This window comes from Tachypleus tridentatus, chromosome 4 (assembly GCF_004210375.1).
Source record: "Tachypleus tridentatus isolate NWPU-2018 chromosome 4, ASM421037v1, whole genome shotgun sequence".
Taxonomy (NCBI): Eukaryota; Metazoa; Arthropoda; class Merostomata; order Xiphosura; family Limulidae; genus Tachypleus; species Tachypleus tridentatus.
This window is the reverse complement of record NC_134828.1, coordinates 52,622,617-52,642,079: the sequence shown is the minus strand read 5'-3', so window position 1 is coordinate 52,642,079 and position 19,463 is coordinate 52,622,617. Positions and strand designations below refer to the sequence as shown.

Genomic DNA, 19,463 nt, shown 5'->3' with positions numbered 1-19,463 from the left:
TTTTGTGACGGTTGACTGCTGTTGTTTAAGAAAAGCCCAACGTCTTCTTTTCTGACATCTGGTTACTGGCGTTTAAGAGTAGTTATAATTCTTCTTTTCTGATATTTGGCTGTTGTGGTATAAGCCTCGCTAGAATTTTTCTTTAGTTACGTCTGGTTGCAGTGGTTTAAAACTAGCTGGAATTCTTCTATTGTGACGTCTGGCAGAGGTGGTTTAAACCTAGCTTGAATTATTCTTTTGTGACGTATGGCTTCTATAGTTTTAGACCAGCTGGAATTCTTCTTCTGTCAGAATTCTCTACTGTAGTTTAAGTCCAGCTGGAATTTTTTTTTGGTGACGACTGACTACTGTGGTTTCTTTAAGACAGCCTAGAGCTATTAGTTTGTGACGCCTCGTTGCTGTTGTTTAAGACTAGCTGGAATTCTACTTCTGTGACGACTCTCTACTGTGGTTTAAAAATAGCTAGAATTATTCTTTTATAACGACTGTCTGCTGTGCTGTAAGACGAGCTGGAATTCTTCTTTGGAGACCACTGACTGCTGTGATTTCTTCAAGACAAGCTAGGATTCTTCTTTTGTGACGTCAGACTGATGTTGTATAAAAATAGTCGAAATTATTCTTCTGTGACGATTCTCTACTATGGTTTAAGAATAGCTGAAATTATTCTCTTGTGACAACTGTCTGCTGTGGCTTGAGACAAGCTGGATTTGTTTTTGTGACGTTTGGCTGCTGTTGTTTAAAGGTAGCTGGAATTCTTCTTCTGTGACGTATGTCTCCTGTCATTTAAGACTAGCTGGAACTCTGACTGTGACGTCTGACTGCTGTGATTTAAGACTGCCAAAATTATTCTTTTTTGACGTCTGGCTGCCGTTGTTTAAGACTAGTTGGAATTCTTCTGTGACGACTCTTTGCAGTGGTTTAAGAATAGCTGCAATTCCTCTTTTGTGACGACTGACTGCTGTGATTTAAGACTAGCTGGAATTCTTCTTTTGTGACGTCTGGCTGCTGTGCATTAACACTAGCTAGATATCTTTTTTTGTGACGTCTAGCTATTGTGCTTTAAGACTACCTGGAATTCTTCTTTTCTGGCGTTTTGCTGCTGTGATTTAAAACTATCTGGAACTCCTACTTTGTGAAGACTAACTGCTGTGGTGTAAGATTAGCTGAAATTTGTTTTCCGTGACGACTGTCTGCTGTGGTTTAAGACTAGCTGTGATTCGTTTTTGTGACGTCTGTCTGCCATGGTTTAAGCTTAGTGGGGATTTTTCTTTTGTAACGACTGGTTGCTGTGGTTTAAGACTTGATGGAAAGTTTCTTTTGTGACGGCTAGCTTCTGTAATTCAACACTACATGGAATTATTCGTTTTTGACGACTGATTCATGTGGTTTTGGACTTGCTGCAACTCTTCTTTTTTGACGTCTGGCTGCTGTGCTTTAAGACTAGTTAGAATTCTTCATTTATGACGTCTGGTTGGTGTGATTTAAGACGAGCTGGAATTTTTATTTTGTAAAGGCTAGCTGTTGTGGTTCAAAATTAGCTGGAATTCGTTTTCGTAATGACTGTGTGCTGAGGTTTAAGAATAGCTGCGATTCATCTTTTCTGACGTCTGTCTCCCGAGGTTTAATACCAGATGAAATACTTCTTTTGTGACGGCTAGTTTCTGAGGTTTAAGACTACCTGAAATTCTTCTTTTTTGAAGACAGATTCGTGTGGTTTTGGACTAGAATATGTGGAATTATTTTTCTGTGACGTTTGGCTTCTGTGATTTAAGATTAGATGGAATTTTTTTTCTGTAACGAGTATCTGCCATTGTTTAAGACTAGCTGGAATTCTTCTTTTGCGACGTCAGGCTGCTGCAGTTTAAGACTAACTGGAATTTTTCTTTTCTCACGGCTAGTTGCTGTCTTTTAAGATTAGTCGGAAATCTTCTTCTCCAACATCTGTCTTTTAATGTTTAATAATAGCTAGAATTCTTCTCTTAAGACGTCTTATTGCGATGAGTTAAGACTGTGTGGAATTCTTTTTTTGTGACGTCCATGTGCCATTTTTGAAGACTAGCTGCAATTCTTCTTTTGTGACGGGTGACTGCTGTTGATTGAGACATGCTGAACATCTTCTTTTGAGACATCTATTTGCTGGAGCTTAAGAGCAGTTATAATTATTTTTTTATGATATCTGGCTGCTCTTGTTTAAGATCAGCAGGAATTCTACTTCTGTGACGATTGTCTACTACTTGTTAAGACTAAATGGAATTCTTTTGTGACGACTGTCTGCCGTGGCTTAAGACTAAATATAATTCTTCTGTGAAGACTGTCTGCCGTGGTTTAAGACTAAATAGAATTCTTCTTTTGCAACGACTGTCTGTTCTTTTTTAGGACCAGCTGGAATTACTTTTTGTGACATTAGGCTGCTGTGGTTTAAGACAGCTTAATTCTTCTTTGGGACGTCTTCTTGTTACGGTATAAGAGTAGATGAAATTCTTCTGCTGTGATGGCTATCTGCAATGGTTTAAGTCTAGCTGGAATTCTTTTTTCAGTGACAAATGTCTACTATGGTTTAAAACTAGCTGGATTTCTTCTGCTGTGACAAATGCCTACTATGGTTTAAGACTAGCTGTGATTTTTCTTCTGTAACGTCTCTCTGCCCTGGTTTAAGACTAGCTAGAAATCTTCTTTTCCGCAGGCTAGCTGCTATGGTTTAAGACTGGCTGGAATTCTCCTTTTATGACGATTGGCTATTGTGGTTTAAAACTAGCTGCAATTATTCTTTTATGACGTCTGGCATCAGTGGTTTAAGAATAGCTGTAATTATTATTTTGTGACGTCCACTTTCTATGGTTTTCGAATAGCTGGAATTCTTCTTTATTTATGTCTGGCTACTGTGGTTTAAGACTAGATGGAACTATTCTTATCTGACAATTGGTTGATGCAATTTAAAAATAACGGGAATTTTTCTTTTGTGACGTTTGGCTGCTGTGGCTTAAGACTAGCTGGAATTTTTATTTTGTAACGTCTCGATGCTCTGGTTTAAGATCAGCTGAAATTCGTTTTCCGTGACGACTGTCTGTTGTGGTTTAAGAATAGCCGCGATTCGTATTTTCTGACGTCTTTCCCCCGTGGATTAATACCAGCTGGAATTTTATTTTGTGACGACTGGTTTCTGTGGTTTAACATTAGATAAAATTCTTCTTTTGCGATGACTGTTTTATGTAGTTTTAGACTAGTTGCAATTCTATTTTGACGACTGGCTGCTGTGTTTTAAGACTATGTAGAATACTATTTCTGTGACGTCTGGCTACATTGTATTAACATTGGCTGGAATTTTTCTTTTGTGTTGAGTGGCTGCTGGAGTTTAAGACTAGCTCTAATCTTTTTTTCTGACGTATGGCTGCTCTTGTTTTAGTTTAGCGTGATTCTTTTTTTCTGACTTCTGGCTCCTATGATTTAAGAAAGCTGCAATTTTTATGGTTATGGTTCAAAATTAGCTGGAATTCATTTTCCATGACGACTGAATGCTGAGGTTTGAGAATAGCTGCGATTCGTCTTTTCAGACGTCTGTCTCCCATGGTTTAATACTAGCTGGAATTCTTTTTTGTGACGGCTAGTTGCTGGGATTTAAGTCTACCTGAAATTCTTCTTATGTGACGACAGGCTTCAATAGTTAAATACTAGCTTGGACTCTTCTCCTGTGACGTCTGGCTCTTTTGATTTAAGACTTCCTGGTATTCTTCTTATGTGACCTCTGGGTGCTGTAATTAAAGACTAGCTGGAACTCTTATTTGCTAACGACTGGCTTCTGTGGTTTAATATTAGCAGGGATTTCTTTTCTGTAACAAGTGTCTGCTATGGTTTAAGATTAGCTGGAATTCTTCTCTTCTGACGTTAGGCTACTGAGGTTTAACAGTAACTGGAATTGTTTGTTCTCATGGTTAGGTGCTATGGTTTAAGACATGCAGAAATTCTTCTTCTCTGACGTCTGTTTTCTAGGGTTTAAAAATAGTTAGAAATCTGCTTTTTGTGACGTCATCTGGCTGCGGTGGTTTAAGACTAGCTGGAATTCTTCTTTTGTGAAGTCAGGCTTCTCAGGTTTAACACTAACTGGAATTTTTCTTTTCTCACGGCTAGGTGCTGTGGATTAAAAGTATTTTGCATCCTTCTTTTCTAACCTCTGTCTGTTGTAATTTAACACTGGCTGTAAAGGTTCTTCTATGACGTCAGTATGCTTTGGTTTACGATCAGCTGGAATTCTTCTTTTTGATGTCTGTCTCTTTGTGGTTTGAGACAACCTGGAATTATTCTTTTGTGACGACTGGCTGCTGTGGTTAATGATTAGTTGAAAATCATTTTACCTGACGACTGTCTACCGTGATTAAAGACTGGCTGGAATTCTTCTTTTGTGACGACTGGCTGCTATGAGTAAAGATTAACTGGGATTCATCTTTTCTAACGTCTGGCTTCTGTGGTTTAAGTCTACCAACAATTATTTTTCTGTGACAACTCTCTGCTTTGGTTTAAGTCTCGCTGGAACTATTCTTTTGTGACGTTTAGCTGATGTGGTTTATGACTAGCTGGAATTCTTCTTTTGTGATGTCTGGCTGCTCTGGTTTACGAGTAGCTGGAATTTTTATTCTGTGACGGCTAGCTGCTGTCGTTTAAGATTAGCTGGAATTCATTTTCCGTGACGACTGTCTTCTTGGGTTTAATACTAGCTGTGATTCGTTTTTTCTGACACCTGTCTTCCGATGTTTAAGCCTAGCTGGAATTCTTCTTTTATGGCCACTGGCTGCTGTAGTTAAAGACTAGGTGGAATTCTTCTTATGTGACGACAGGCTGTTGTGGTTAAAGGCAGGCTTGGTTTCTTCTTCTGTGACGTCTGGCCGCTGTGATTTAAGACTTTCTGGTATTCTTCTTATGTGACCTATGGCTGTCGTGATTTAAGACTAGCTAGAATTCTTATTTTCTGACGTCTAGCTTCTGTGATTTAAGATTAGCAGGGATTTCTTTTCTGTAACGATGGTATTCCGTGGTTTAAGACTAGCTGGAATTCTTCTCTTGTGATGACTGGCTGCTTTGGTTAAAGATAAGCTGGTATTCTTCTTTTCTGACGTTATGCTGCTGTGATTTAAAACTAGGTGGAATTCTAATTTTGTGATTGCTAACTGCTGTGGTTTAAGACTAGCTGTAATTCTTTTTTGTGATGTCTGTCTGCTGTGGTTTAAGACTTGATGGAATTTTTCTTTTGTGACGGCTAGCTGCCGTGGTTTTACATTACTTGGATTTCTTTTTTCTTAACGACTGATTCATGTGGTTTAACACTACCTGGAATTCTTCTTTTTTGAAGACTGATTCATGTGGTTTTGTACTAACTGCAATTCTTCTTTTTTTTACGTCTGGCTCTTGTAGTTTGAGACTACCTTGAATTATTCTTTTGTGACGTCTGGCTGCTGTAGTTTAAGATTAGTTGAAAATCTGTTTATGTGACGACTGTCTGCCGTGATTAAAGACCAGCTGGAATTCTTCTTATGTGACGACAGGCTGCTCTAGTTTAAGACTTCCTGGTACTCTTCTTATGTGACGTCTATCTTCAAATGTTTAAGAATAGTTAGAAATCTTCTTTTTGGCCTCATCTGGCTGCAGTGCTTTAAGACCGGCCTGGCATGGCCAAGCGCGTAAGGCGTGTGACTCGTAATCTGAGGGTCGCGGGTTCGCGCCCGCGTCGCGCTAAACATGCTCGCCCTCCCAACCGTGGGGGTGTATAATGTGACGGTCAATCCCACTATTCGTTGGTAAAAGAGTAGCCCAAGAGTTGGCGGTGGGTGGTGATGACTAGCTGCCTTCCCTCTAGTCTTACACTGCTAAATTAGGGACGGCTAGCACAGATAGCCCTCGAGTAGCTTTGTGGGAAATTCCAAAACAAACAAACAAACAAAAGCTTTAAGACCTGTTGGAATTCTTCTTTTGTCACGTAAAGCTACTGAGGTTTAACACTAACTGGAAATTTTCTTTTCTCATGGCTATGTGTTGTGGATTAAGAGTAGCTGGAATTCTTCTTTTCTGATGCCTGTCTGTTGTGGTTTAACACTGGCTATAAATGTTCTTCTGTGACGTCTGAATGCTTTGGTCTACGACTAGTTGAAATTCTTTTTTTCCACGTTTGCTTCCAGTGGTTTAAGATTAACTGGAATTCTTCTTTTGTGACATCTGACTGCTGTGAATTAATATTAGTTGGAATTATTCTTTTATAATGATTGGATTCTGTGGTTTAAGACTAACTGGAATTCTTCTTTTATAATGTCTAGCTGCTGTAGTTTAAGAATAACTGTAATGCTTCTTCTCTGATGTCTGGCTGCTCTTGTTTAAAACTAGCGTGAATTCTTCTTTTCTGACGTATGGCTGCTGTCATTTAAGACGAGCTGGAATATTTATTTTGTGTCGGCTAGCTGTTATGATTCAAAATTAGCTGGAATGCGTTTTCCGTAACAACTGTCTGCTGAGGATTAACTAACTGGAGTTTTTCTTTTTTGATGTACGCCTGCTGGGGTTTAACACTAGCTGGAAATCTTCTTCTCTGTCATGTGTCTACAGTGGTTTAAGTATAGCTGGAAATCTTCTTCTCTGCCATCTGTATACTGTGGTTTAAAACTAGCTGGAATTCTTCTTTTGTGACGCCTGAGTTTTGTAGTTTAATATTAGATAGAATTCTCCTTTTGTGACGTTTAGCTGACATGGTTTAAGACTGGCTGGAATTTTTCTTCTCGATGTCTGCTTGCTGTGGTTTAAGACTGGCTGGAATTTTTCTTCTCGATGTCTGCTTGCTGTGGTTTAAGACTAGCTGGAATTATTCTTTTGGGACGACACTCTGTTGTGGTTAAAAACCAAATGGGATTCTCCTTTTGTGGCGTCTGTGTGCTGTGGTTTAAGTTTAGCAGTAATTTTTCTTCTGTGACGGCTAGCTTTTGTGGTTTAACCCTAACTGGTATTCTTCTGATGTGACGTCTGGCTTCTGTGGTTTAAGACAAGCTGGAATTCTTCTTCTGTGATGTTAGAATGCTCAGGTTTAAGATTAACTGCAATTTTTCTTTCGTCACGGTTAGTTGCTGTGATTTAAAACTAGCTGGAATTCTTATTTTGTGATTGCTAGCTACTGTAGTTAAAGAATCCCTGGAATTCTGGCTCCTGTGGTTTGAGACTAGTTGGATTTCTTTTGTGACGTTTGGCTGCTGTGGTTGAAGACTAGCTTGAATTTTTATTTTGTGACGTCTCGATGCTGTGGTTTAAGATCAGCTAGAATTCGTTTTTTGTGACGACTGTCTGCTGTTGAAGAATAGCCGCGATTCGTATTTTCTGACTCTTTCTCCCGTGGTTTAATACTAGCTGGAATTCTTTTTTGTGACGACTGGTTTCTTTGGTTTAACATTAGATGGATTTTTTGTGACGGCTAGTTTCTGGGGTTTAACCTAGCTGGAATTATTGTTTAACACGTTTAACTAGCGTGTTTTAAGAGTACCTGAAATTATTTTTTTGTTTCGACTGTTTTAGACTAGTTGCATTTCTTTCGTGATGTCTGGCTGCTGTGGTTTAAGACTAGCTGTAATTCGTCTTCTCTGACGACTGGCTGATCTCGTTTTAGATTAGCGTGAATTCTTCTTTTCTGACGTCTGGCTGCTGTTACTTAAGACAAGCTGAAATTCTTCTTTTGTGACGGCTAGTTGCTGGGGCTTAAGACTACCTGAAATTCTTCTTTTGTGACGACTGACTTAAATTGTTTTGGGCCAGCTGCAGTTCTTCTTTTTTATGTCTGGCTTTTTGGGTTTAAGAATATGTGGAATTCTTTTTTTTTTTTACGGCTAGCTCTCATGGTTTAAGAATAGCTGGAATACTTATTTTGTTACGTCTGGCTGCTGTGGTTTAAAACTAAGTGGAACTATTCTTATTTGACGATTGGTTGATGAGGTTTAAAAATAACTGGAATTTTTCTTTTTTAAAGTTTGGCTGCTGTGGTTTAAGATTAGCTAAAAATCGTTTTCTGTGACGATTGTTTGCCGTGGTTTAAGACTATCTGGAATTGTTCTTTTGTGACAGCTAGTTGCTGGGGTTTAAGACTACCTGAAATTCTTCTTTTGTGTCGACTGACTCAAGTGGTTTTAGACCAGCTACAATTCGTTTTTGACGTCTGGCTGTTATGGTTTAAGAATATGTGGAATTCTTATTTTGTGACGTCTGGCTTCTGTATTTTAAGAGTAACTGGAATTCTTTTTATGTAACGAGTGTCTGTCATTGTTTAAGACTAGCTGGAATTCTTCTTTTGTGATGTCAGGCTTCTCAGGTTTAAGACTAACTACAATTTTTCATCCGTTACGGCTAGTTGCAGTGATTTAAGACTAGCTCGAATTCTTCTTCTCTGTCGTCTGTCTTCTAGGGTTTAAGATTAGCTAGGATTCTTTTCTCACGTATGTCTGCTGTGGTTTAGAACTAGCTGGAATTCTACTTTTGTGACGTCTGGCTGCTGTAGTTTACGATTAGATGGAATTTTTCTTTTGTGACGTCTAGCTGCGATGGTTTAAGACGAACTGCAATTCTTCTCGTATAACATCTGTCTTCTGTGCTTTAAGAGTAGCTGGAATTCTTCATTTTGATGTCTGACTGCTGTGGTATAAGGCTAACTAGAATTTTTCTTTTGTAACATCTGGCTGCTGTTGTTTAGGATTAGTTTAAAATCTTTTCTTGTGAAGGCTGCCTGCTGTTGTTTAGGACTAGCTGAAATTCTTCTTCTGTGACGACATGTTGCTGTGGTTTAAGACTACCTGGTATTGTTCTTACATGACGCCTAGCTGCTGTAATTTAAGACTAGTTCGAATTCTTATTTTGTGACGTCTAGCTTCTGTGGTTAAAGATTAGATGGAATTATTTTTCTGTAACGAGTATCTGCCATTGTTTAAGACTAGCTGGAATTCTTCTTTTGTGACGTCAAGCTGCTGATGTTTAAAACTAACTGGAATTTTTCTTTTCTCACGGCTAGTTGCTGTATTTTAAGATAGTTGAAATTCTTCTTCTCTGTCTATCTTCTAGTGTTTAAGAATAGCTAGTATTCTTATTTTATGACGTCTTATTGCGATGATTTAAGACTATCTGGAATTCTTCTTTTGTGACGTCTGTGTGCCGTTGTTTAACACTAGTTGGAATTCTTTTTTGTGACGGGTGGCTGCTGTTGTTTAAGACTGGCCCAACGTCTTCTTTTCTGACATCTGGTTACTGGCGTTTAAGAGTAGTTATAATTCTTCTTTTCTGATATTTGGCTGTTGTGGTATAAGCCTAGCTAGAATTTTTCTTTAGTTACGTCTGGTTGCAGTGGTTTAAACCTAGCTTGAATTATTCTTTTGTGACGTATGGCTTTTATAGTTTTAGACCAGCTGGAATTCTTCTTCTGTCAGGATTCTCTACTGTAGTTTAAGTCTAGCTGGAACTATTCTTTTGTGACGTCTGGCTACTGTGGTTTAAGACTACTTGGAATTCTTTTGTGACGCCTGGCTGCTATAGTTTATGAATAGCTGAAATTCTTATTTTGTGACATCTGTCTGTTGTGATATAAGACTGGATAAAATTCTTATTCTGTGACGTCTGTATGCTTTGGTTTAAGATTAGCTGGAATTCTTTTTTTGTGACGTATAGCTGCCGTTGTTTAAGACTACCTGGAATTTTTTTTTGTTACGACTGATTCATGTGGTTTTAGATATCTGCAGTTCTTCGTTTTTTTGAAGTCTGGCTGCTGTGGCTTAAATCTAGCAGGAATTCTTGTTTCGTGACGCCTGGCTTCTGTGGTTTAAGATTATCTGGAATTATTTTCCTCTGACATCCGTCTTCTAATATTTAAGACTGTCTAGAATTCTTTTGTGACGTCTTTCAGCTGTGGTTAAAATCTAGCTGGAATTCTTCATTTCTGACGTCTAGCTACTGTGGTTTAAGGTTAAATGAATTCTTCTTTTGTGACATCTAGTAGCCATGTTTTAAGACTGGCTGGGATTCTTCTCCTATGACGTCTGTCTTCTGCGGTTTAAGAGTAGCTACAATTCTTCTTTTGTGACGCATGGTCGTTGTGGTTTAAGACTAGATGCGATTCTTCTTTTATGACGTCTGTGTGCTATGGTTTAAGACTTCCTGGAATTCTTCTTTTGTGACGCCTGGCTGCTGTGGTTTAAGACCAGCTAAAATTCTTATTTTGTGACAACTTTTTGATGGTGTTTAAGAGTAGTTGGAGTTCTCCTTTTATGATTTTAGTGTGCTCTGGTTTAAGACTAACTGTTATTCTTCTTTTGTGATGTCTGTCGTCTGTGGTTTAACATCATTGGAATTCTTCTTTTGTGACGACTGACTCGTATGGTTTTAGACAGCTGTATTTTTTTCTTTTTTGAGGTCTTGCTGCTGTGGTTTAAGACTAAGTGGAAGTACCTTTCTGTGACGTCTGTCTACTGTGGTTTAAGACTGGCTGGAATTTTTTGTGACGTGTATCTGCTGTTGTTTAAGACTAGCATGAATTTTTCTTTTGTAATGTCTGACCGCTGTGGTTTGAGACTAGCTGGAATTCTTCTGTGACGTCTCTCTGCTGTGGTTTTAGTCTAGCTGGAACTCTTCTTTGGTGGCGTCTGGCTGCTGTGGATTATGACTACCCGTTATTATTCTTTTCTTACTTCTGACTGAATTGGTTTACGATTAGCTGGATTTCTTCTCTTGTGACGCATGGCTGCTGTGGTTTAAGACTAGCTGGAATTCTTCTTCTCTGACGTCTGTCTGCTGTGGTTGAAGGCTTAATGGTCCATACAGAAAATTTACCAGAATTTATACGCGATCTTGATTCTTATAAACAAATGTTACAGTATGTAATATATATCTGTGAGAAAAGATTAGCACATGTTTACTGCACTGAGATATATGGTCTACCTAGGTGTGATTGATTAACTACGTGCAGAAAATGTATGGTAAATTGGAAAATATTATATGAATATTACTGAACAAATATATATCTTATACTAGTTATGAAAGGGTGAAGTTCGTAACTATTATGGTAATTGAACCCATCATAACTCTCCCAAACTTGAAATTAACATTAATGGCCGAATTAGAGAACTAATTACGTCATCATGAGAGGCATAATCCTTTTCTTCAGGTGACACGTAAGACGCCACAAGACGAAAACATAAAACAGTAGAAATAGCTATTAGAGAAAATAAAATAAAATGCAAATATAACTTCAAAACAAATAAAAAACATGAAACATAAAATCGAGGTATATCGGATCAAAACAATCATGGAAAATTAAAAAAAAGCACCTACTATTCAAAATTCAACAAATTAAAATTATAATACAAAAGAGAAAGAAAGCCAATTCAAGAAAACATAAACAAATATTTAAAAAATTACATAAAAAGTCACCAGAGTTAGTCAATTTAAACAAAAACACTTTAAACATTTGAAAAGCAAAAAAGAACTTAAAACATAGTAACATATTACAAATCAAAGGCTAAAATGGAACTTATAAACAAAAATTATCCGAAAATGCAAAGCATTATTAATATTAAATGTAGAATATACATCGAATTCAATAGTTTTACATACACTGCTGGCCAAAATCGTAAGGCCAATGAACATAAAAAAAATATGCATTTTGCGTTGTTAGACTCAATCACTTATTTGAGTAGAGCTTCGAAAGATGAAAATCAGAAAAGGAAAAATAAAAATAAAACACTTTTTTAGCATTTAATAGGGAAAATGTGAACACTATGAAATTAGCTTAAATACTAGCTGCTCAAAAGTGTAAGACCATACTGAAACGAAGCGTTAATCGGTAAACACGTAACGAAATTTATTCATTTGTGTTCAAGCATTAGCGTTGTCAGTATCTCCCACTGACATCTCCTGTGTTACACTGGATAAAAACACGGCAAAGGCTAAAAGTTGACAGAGTTTGAACGTGTCAGAATTGTCAAGCTGCAAAAGCAAAGTCTTGCGCAATGTGTCATCGCTGGTGAGATTGGGCGTAGTAAAACTGCTGTTGCAAATTTCTTAAAAGACCCTGAGGGATACGGAACAAGAATTTCAAGTGGTCGGCCCAAGACAATTTCGTCAGCGTTGAGCAGGAGGATTCGATAGGTTGTCCGACAAGATACAAGCCGATCGTTGAACTAGATTAATGCCCTTACTGATGCAGATGCAGCTAAATAACAATAAGAAGGCATCTACGAGACAAAGGCTTTAAAAACTGTAAACATCTTCAAAGGCCACGCCTCCTTCCACACCACAAAACAGCTCGGTTAAACTTTGCTGAGAAGCACCAAACATGGGACGTTGAAGAGAAAAAATTTAACCTGGATGGTCCATATGGCTTCCAACGTTCCTAGCACGATAAGGATATCCAACCGCAAACATTTTCTACATGACACAGTGGAGAAGGCTCCATCATGATCTGGGGTGCTTTCTCTGTCCATAGAACAATGGAGCTTCAGGTTATACAGGGGGCGTCAAACAGCAGCTGGCTACATTGGCATGTTGGAGAGAGCATCCTTATTGACTGAGGCCCTCGCTTGTGTGGAAATGACTGGATCTTTCAGCAGGACAATGCTCGCAGGACAATGAACTTTTTCATGACAAGTAACGTAATTCTTTTGGACCATTCATTGTGTTCGTCTGAACTGAACCCCATTGAAAATGTTTGGGGGTGGATGGCAAGGGAAGTCTATAGAAACTGACGTTAATTCCAAACAATGCATGATCTTCGTGAAGCCATCTTCACCACTTGGAATAACATTCCAGCCAGCCTTCTGCAAACGTTTATATCCCCATTGAACTGAACCCCATTGAAAATGTTTGGGGGTGGATGGCAAGGGAAGTCTATAGAAACTGACGTTAATTCCAAACAATGCATGATCTTCGTGAAGCCATCTTCACCACTTGGAATAACATTCCAGCCAGCATTCTGCAAACGTTTATATCGACCATGCCAAAGTGAATGTTTGCTATTATTCACAATGACGGCCGTGCAACTTACTACAGAGACCTCTTGTTGGGCATTTCCTACCCTGTTTACGACTTCTTTTTGGTTTGGTCTTTTGACCAGCTAGTATTTAGGCTAATTTCATAGTGTTCACATTTTTTCTATTAAATGCTAAAAAAGGTTTTAATTTTTATTTTCCCTTTTTTATGTTCATCTTTCATTGGCCTTAAGATTTTGGACAGCAGTGTATATATATATATTATACTACGCTTCTTACAGTTGATCTGTTACTGGATGGGACATTTCAGTCTCCTTTGCATCTCTTATGGATATAGTGGCTATCTTTGTTATTTCCTCTAGGATTCAACCCTGAGCTATCTGTTGAGGAGCAGACACCTGAGTAACGTTACTTCACATCAATGACAGGTTTCCGACGTGTTTGGATGCAATCTTTAGATCTTATGTGCGATTATAGTTACAGTAGATTGCCAGGTAGTTTAAGCGACTATGACTTTATGGATTCATGAACTAATCATAATTGTAAACTACAAGTTAACTCAGCCTGTGATAGTCTGCGGACTCACACTGCGAGAAACCGAGTTTCGACACCCGTGGTTGGCAGAGCACAGATAGTCCATTGTGTAGCTTTGTGCTTCATTCTAAAGAAACAAACAAACAAAAACCCAACGCATTCATGATGGACTACTCAAATATATCAGCCAATGAATAAGCTTCAGCTCATTTGATAAGGTAATTGGCATAGAACAGCACATACCATTTATATTTTTCACTTTAAAACAGAGAACTAACCATATCTAGCCTTATTCTCTTCAGAATATAATCCACTACTCTTTTTATAAATTTTCCTTGGCGTGGCTACATGTTTATAGCATGACCAGAAGAACCACCATAGGCAATATTTTATAACATACCCTAATTCCTTCTAAACCTTGCATTATGTATAGCTTAAATAAGTTCCTGCTTTAGGGGTCTGGGGACCACTAGCTACATCACAGATTAGCTATAAAATCCTACTAATTCGTAATCACAGTACAGTATCTCATCTTTGATTATTAACTGAATAAACAAGGGTCAAAGCAAGCATTACCTAATACACATCTGGTTTCTGCTGTTACTCTTACCAAAGTTCTGACTGATCATCTGAGATGTCCATACAAAGTCAGAATTGTCATTTCTCATGTAATTTTATGCCATTGCTATCTCCATGGCTTTAGCTATTTCAAAACGTACAATACCAGAATATTTAACAAATAGATATAATTTCGCAGGTATGCAAGATAGTCCATCGAAATATCTGTCCTGCTGATTCACATTGTTGCAAAATAAAACTGTTATCTTGGAGTACTGTTATACAATATGTAAACATACCCTTTAAGTTTTTTAAGTTCATGAAACTCAATTTAAAGACTGTGAAAATAACACCAAAGCTAGCCTACATTACATATGCTGCTGATAACCTGTCAATAACTAATGAATAGCCAATGCCATACTTACAAGCACTATTATAACACCGACATTCTGATAGATCATTCTTCGAGCCAGTGTAACCTAGCATTCCATACAGAGAACAGTGTATTTAATGCATTTTTTCTATCACAGCAGTAGTAGATGACAATGAACCAAACCAGATTCATAATACATCATGAAAAATCGTTTGCACAATAACTTGAACTACGACACCCTTTCATTGTGCATGTATTCAGTCCAACGTTCTTAGTCCCAGGTTTAACTGCACTGAGAGGTTTTGTTCCTAAGCTGCATTCCCTTTATTTCATTAGAAACAATCCATTAGAAACCATAGTTACTGTACTCTGTTTCTTAGTGGCCCGGCATGACCAAGCGTGTTAAGGCGTGCGACTCGTAATCTGAGGGTCGCGCGTTCGCATCCCCGTCGCGCCAAAGATGCTCGCCCTTTCAGCCGTGGGGGCGTTATAATGTGACGGTCAATCTTATTATTCGTTGGTAAAAGAGTAGTCCAAGAGTTGGCAGTGGGTGGTGATGACTAGCTGCCTTCCTCTAGTCTTACAGTGCTAAATTAGGGACGGCTAGCACAGATAGCCCTCGAGTAGCTTTGTGCGAAATTCAAAACCAAACAAACAAACTGTTTCTTAGTAACATTTTTCTACGGGGGGAGGGTCAGTGAAACAATGCATTGGTGCATTTTAATGCCTTGGGGTCTTTATGGGATCTGTAGAAAACTGTGGAACCACATCCACAGCTACATTTCATATTGCTGCTGGCTTCCTCTTTTGCTCAAGCATGTAGCATGATATCGCTATTTCAAACTGTCGTGGCATTGGAACTTCCTCCTTGAGAAATTACATGTCTCACTATAATCCAGTAACCACTTAATAAACTTGTCAATGAGCCCTTCACTAACATTATACTAGTAAATGCCTGTCTATGTATCTCCTTACATTTTTTGCATAAGGAACCAAGTTTTTGGGGGTCTATGCCTTTAAGCTCCTCACAAATCAGAATCTATGACACCTTACATTTTTAACCCAAACCTTCCTTATTTAAACTTATTTTTATACTTCTTTTTATCTTGTAAATCAACTCGCATAAGTATTTTTCAATTTAGTGCTTAAACCTTCACTTACTGTTCAGGCTGAACAATGAAAGGAAGCTTGATGACAAAGATCAGTGCGCTTATAATCTACTGTCTGATGAGAAGTTCGATTCTGTTGCACAGTTGAAGACACCTGGAGTCAGATTGACTTTCAATCCCATAGAACCCATGGATCAAGATGCGTTGCTGGTCGGTGCATTGGATGTTAAGAACATGGATGAGTAATTTGAAATCTTCAGAAACCAGACAAACTAGTCTCTTATATATAGCATGATAGAACCCAAACCAACATTGGACAAATCTACTTCTACTTTGAAGAAACTACCACGAAGTATCACCACACCAGTTCAACCAAACCTGCAATCAGCTCTGCCACAGCCACTGACTTTAGCATCTCTAATGAAAGAGAAGGAGTTGAGACAGACTTCAAGGCATTAGAATCTTCTCCTGGAGTTTCCTGTTAGGAATGTCTCATCATTATGTAGAAATAACATCAGATATGGATTCACATTTGGCTTTAATTACTACATCCAAAGACTTTTAAAGAACTTTCCAGAGCTAAGGTATCTCGAGAGATGGTTGGGTACTGGGAAGAGACATATGGGAAGTCTCCTAACACTTGATGGGCATCACAAACAATTTCAACGGAAACAAAATAGTCTCAACCACCACTAGTAGAGGTATCATTAGCACAAAAGGGAAGCACACTATAAACACTGAGGATAACATATAGAATTAATGAGAGAATATTCACCTTAATAGTTAGTACGGAGACGTCACTGTCTACTACCACCATTATCACTGATCACCCCAACCACTCTACTCTCTTCAAGTAATATTACCAAAAGATGCCTACGTGGTGGGTCAAGGCGTGAATCCTGAATAACAGCAAAGAAGATTTACTAAGGATACAACTACTACTACCAATGTTGCTACAAAAAGAAGAGATTCAGCAAATGCAGGCCAATCTGACCAAAACCTAAAGGAGAATGGGAAAACTTGAGATACACTTATACTGACCTCTGACCAGTCAATAAATAACTGCCTTGTAGTTTTCCTGGATAAAGTTATATATTTTATGTATTTTGTAATGTGTCTCTCTACGTTTATATATTTCTGTGTATATATTGTTATTTTAAATGTTTGTTTTATATTTCTTTTTTTTTAAGTTTATTTTCTTTGATCTAATATGTTTTACTTTTAAAGAATGATATAAGTCTTTGCTCTTATACATCTTAACTAATTTTTTTTCTTTTTGTTTTGTATATTTCATATTTTGATTTAACTTTTTGAGTGTCTAATGTTCACAACTTTCAATTAAAAAAATTAGCAAAATTAGATAAATAGATGGCGTGAAGAGAGATGCTTCATTTTGGTACTTAGTACTACATGTTTTTAATCTGAAGATTGGGTAATTCGTAGTATTATTGTTATTTTTTCTCAGAAAATGTCAGACGCAGAGGATGATTTTATGTGTGGCGATGAGGAAGATTATGACTTGGTAATCTGATAACTGTTTATCATGAAGTAGTAACATTACTACTATAATGTTAGGAAAACATTTTTTTTTACTACAGAACAAACAGATTAGGCTTAGTATAATGGCGAAATCATACATGCATACTTTTTAAGTTTTTTATGAATACTAAATTGGCCGATGGGGACTAGCTGCAAATTTTCAGCTGCTGTTGAGTGGTTTTTGTATATAACATATGTAGATATTGGTTCTAACTCCCATTTGGTTTTGTTTGTTTGCAGAATGAATAATTACTGCGTGACAGGATTGCATATATAACTAGTATATGTTTTTATACTTAAGTTATTAAAAAGCAAAATATATTATTTGCATAGAAAAGCAGTTTTTGCTGTTTGTGCTAATATATATCCAAATCTGTATGTAAAATGTCTAGAAGGGTGTTATGAGAAATCCACTTTTCATAAATGAATACAGCTAGTACAAGGAGTAGTGATGTACAAGAAAGGTAGAGGAACTCTTACTGTATGTAGTGATATTCAGTAATATAAATTATGTATAGCAAACATCACTTCAGTTTCACAAAAGCATTGGGTAAGTGGGGTGTAAAGAAAATCTGTATAGAAATGTTTCAGAGAAACTATGATTTGGTGCCCCTTCCCAAAAAATAACATCTACAGATCTATAAATTTAGAAAAATCACTGTGTTAAAAACCAAATCCTACTGTTATACTTATTTTTCAAGAGTGAAAAATAAAATGGTTGATTAAGAGTTTCATGAAAAATATAATACTGCTCAAAAAAAAGATAGAAGATCAAACAAGATGACTGCATTAATTCTGAGCTTGGTAGAAAAATATAGGGAAGTTTAAAGAATGATAAGAGTTGTAGGCCAGGTAGTATTTTCTCAAGTGTTTTGATGGAGATTAAGGATTAGATATTGAGACTTAAATAGTGGGCAGGTACCACAAGATTGGAAGTTAGTTAATGTCATTCCTCTTTTCATAGGAAGTTATAAAAATTATCCCAATAATTATAGGCCCGTTAGTTTTATATCAGTTGTGGGAAAAGTTGTGAAAAGTGATAAAATATAACTTGTGAAGCCATTAAACAAAGTTAAGAATTTTATTGGAGAGTGAACATGGTTTTTCTAAGAGAAAATCTTGCCTTAAAAAATCTTTTGACTTGATCTGAAAAGATTACTACTTATGTAGATGAGAATTAGTATGTAGAGTTTGTGTATCTTGATTTTCAGAAAGCAGTGGACAAGATGTCGCATAAAAGGCATGTAAAAGAAATCATTTCTATAGGTATGGGTGGTTAAGTTTGCAACTTTGATAGAAGAGTGGCTGGATGGAAGAAAGCAGAGAGTTACAAATAAAGTTCAGTCAGACTGGATTAATGTCATAAATGGGGTACTTCAAGGTTCAGACTTAGGACTTTTGCTCTTTTTGATTTACGTAAATGACTTAGGTGAAGGAATAATCAATAAATTATTTGAATTTGTAGATATTTAGGTTTTCGATGTTTCTAACTGTGAAGAGGATGTTACTGAATTATGAAAGAATTTAGATCATTAAGTGAGTTGTGCAAATGGCAGATGTGTTTTAATTATAATAAATGTAAGATAATGCATGCTGGTTATCATAATTTGAATTATAAGTACAATATGGATGGAAATAACCTCAATAGAAAAGGATCATTAAGCATCTATCAATCAGTGTAACACCTATAAGTTACCTTTAGTATACTTTAGCTACTTATTTTCTACTAGGTTATACTATTCCTCATTAGTTCAGTGATGTTATTTATACTCCAAGTTATTTGGTAGTCTCTGTAGACAATTAACAAAATTGTTACTACAATGAGCTAAATTGTGTGCTAAGCAATTACTGAATCTTTTATAGTAGCAATAACACTAAAAGTTGAAATGCATATTGAAGTTAACAAAGCATTAATAGTTACAGTACCTCCTGAAAGTGGAATGTGTTAAATAACACATTTCAAAGAAGGGCTGGTAGATTGAATCCAGGTTTGGAAGTTTTATATGTTATGGAGATAGTCTAAGATCTCTTGTCTCTTTTTCAGAAAATTAGTGTAAAAGGTAATCTTAATGAAATTTAAAAGATTATCTGAAGAATCAGGGATCAATATGATAAAGGTTTAGATTTCTTTATGCCAATTTCTTAATACAATAGGAAGAAAAGACCAGTTTAGGATTTGAAAGACAGAGTAAGCTTCAGTTAAGACATTTTTATTTTTCTAATAGGGTGATTGAATTGTAGAATGATTTGCTGTCAGGAGTATTGAATGCTATCATTTTTTAAGATTTTAAGAGGAGAGTTGATAATTTCATGAAAAATAGTGTGGATATATTTTTTTATTAGAGTGGATGTGCAGAAACATGTTTG

General features: G+C 36.9%; 1 protein-coding gene across 9 annotated transcripts in view; it reads left to right on the top strand.

The window, feature by feature from the left end:
• Window positions 1-16,915: 16,915 nt before the first annotated feature.
• LOC143249137 (COP9 signalosome complex subunit 2-like) overlaps window positions 16,916-19,463 on the top strand; it is an 80,549-nt gene continuing 78,001 nt past the window's right edge. For 3 of the 9 annotated variants that reach the window (XM_076498505.1, XM_076498504.1, XM_076498501.1), the window contains exon 1: window positions 16,916-17,079. In XM_076498505.1, coding sequence (XP_076354620.1) covers window positions 17,026-17,079 — 54 coding nt within the window. In that variant the 5' untranslated portion in view covers window positions 16,916-17,025. Of the gene's footprint in view, window positions 17,080-17,112; window positions 17,561-19,463 lie in introns of those variants that run through there. The other 6 variants (XM_076498507.1, XM_076498503.1, XM_076498506.1 and 3 more) reach the window with 4 other exon arrangements.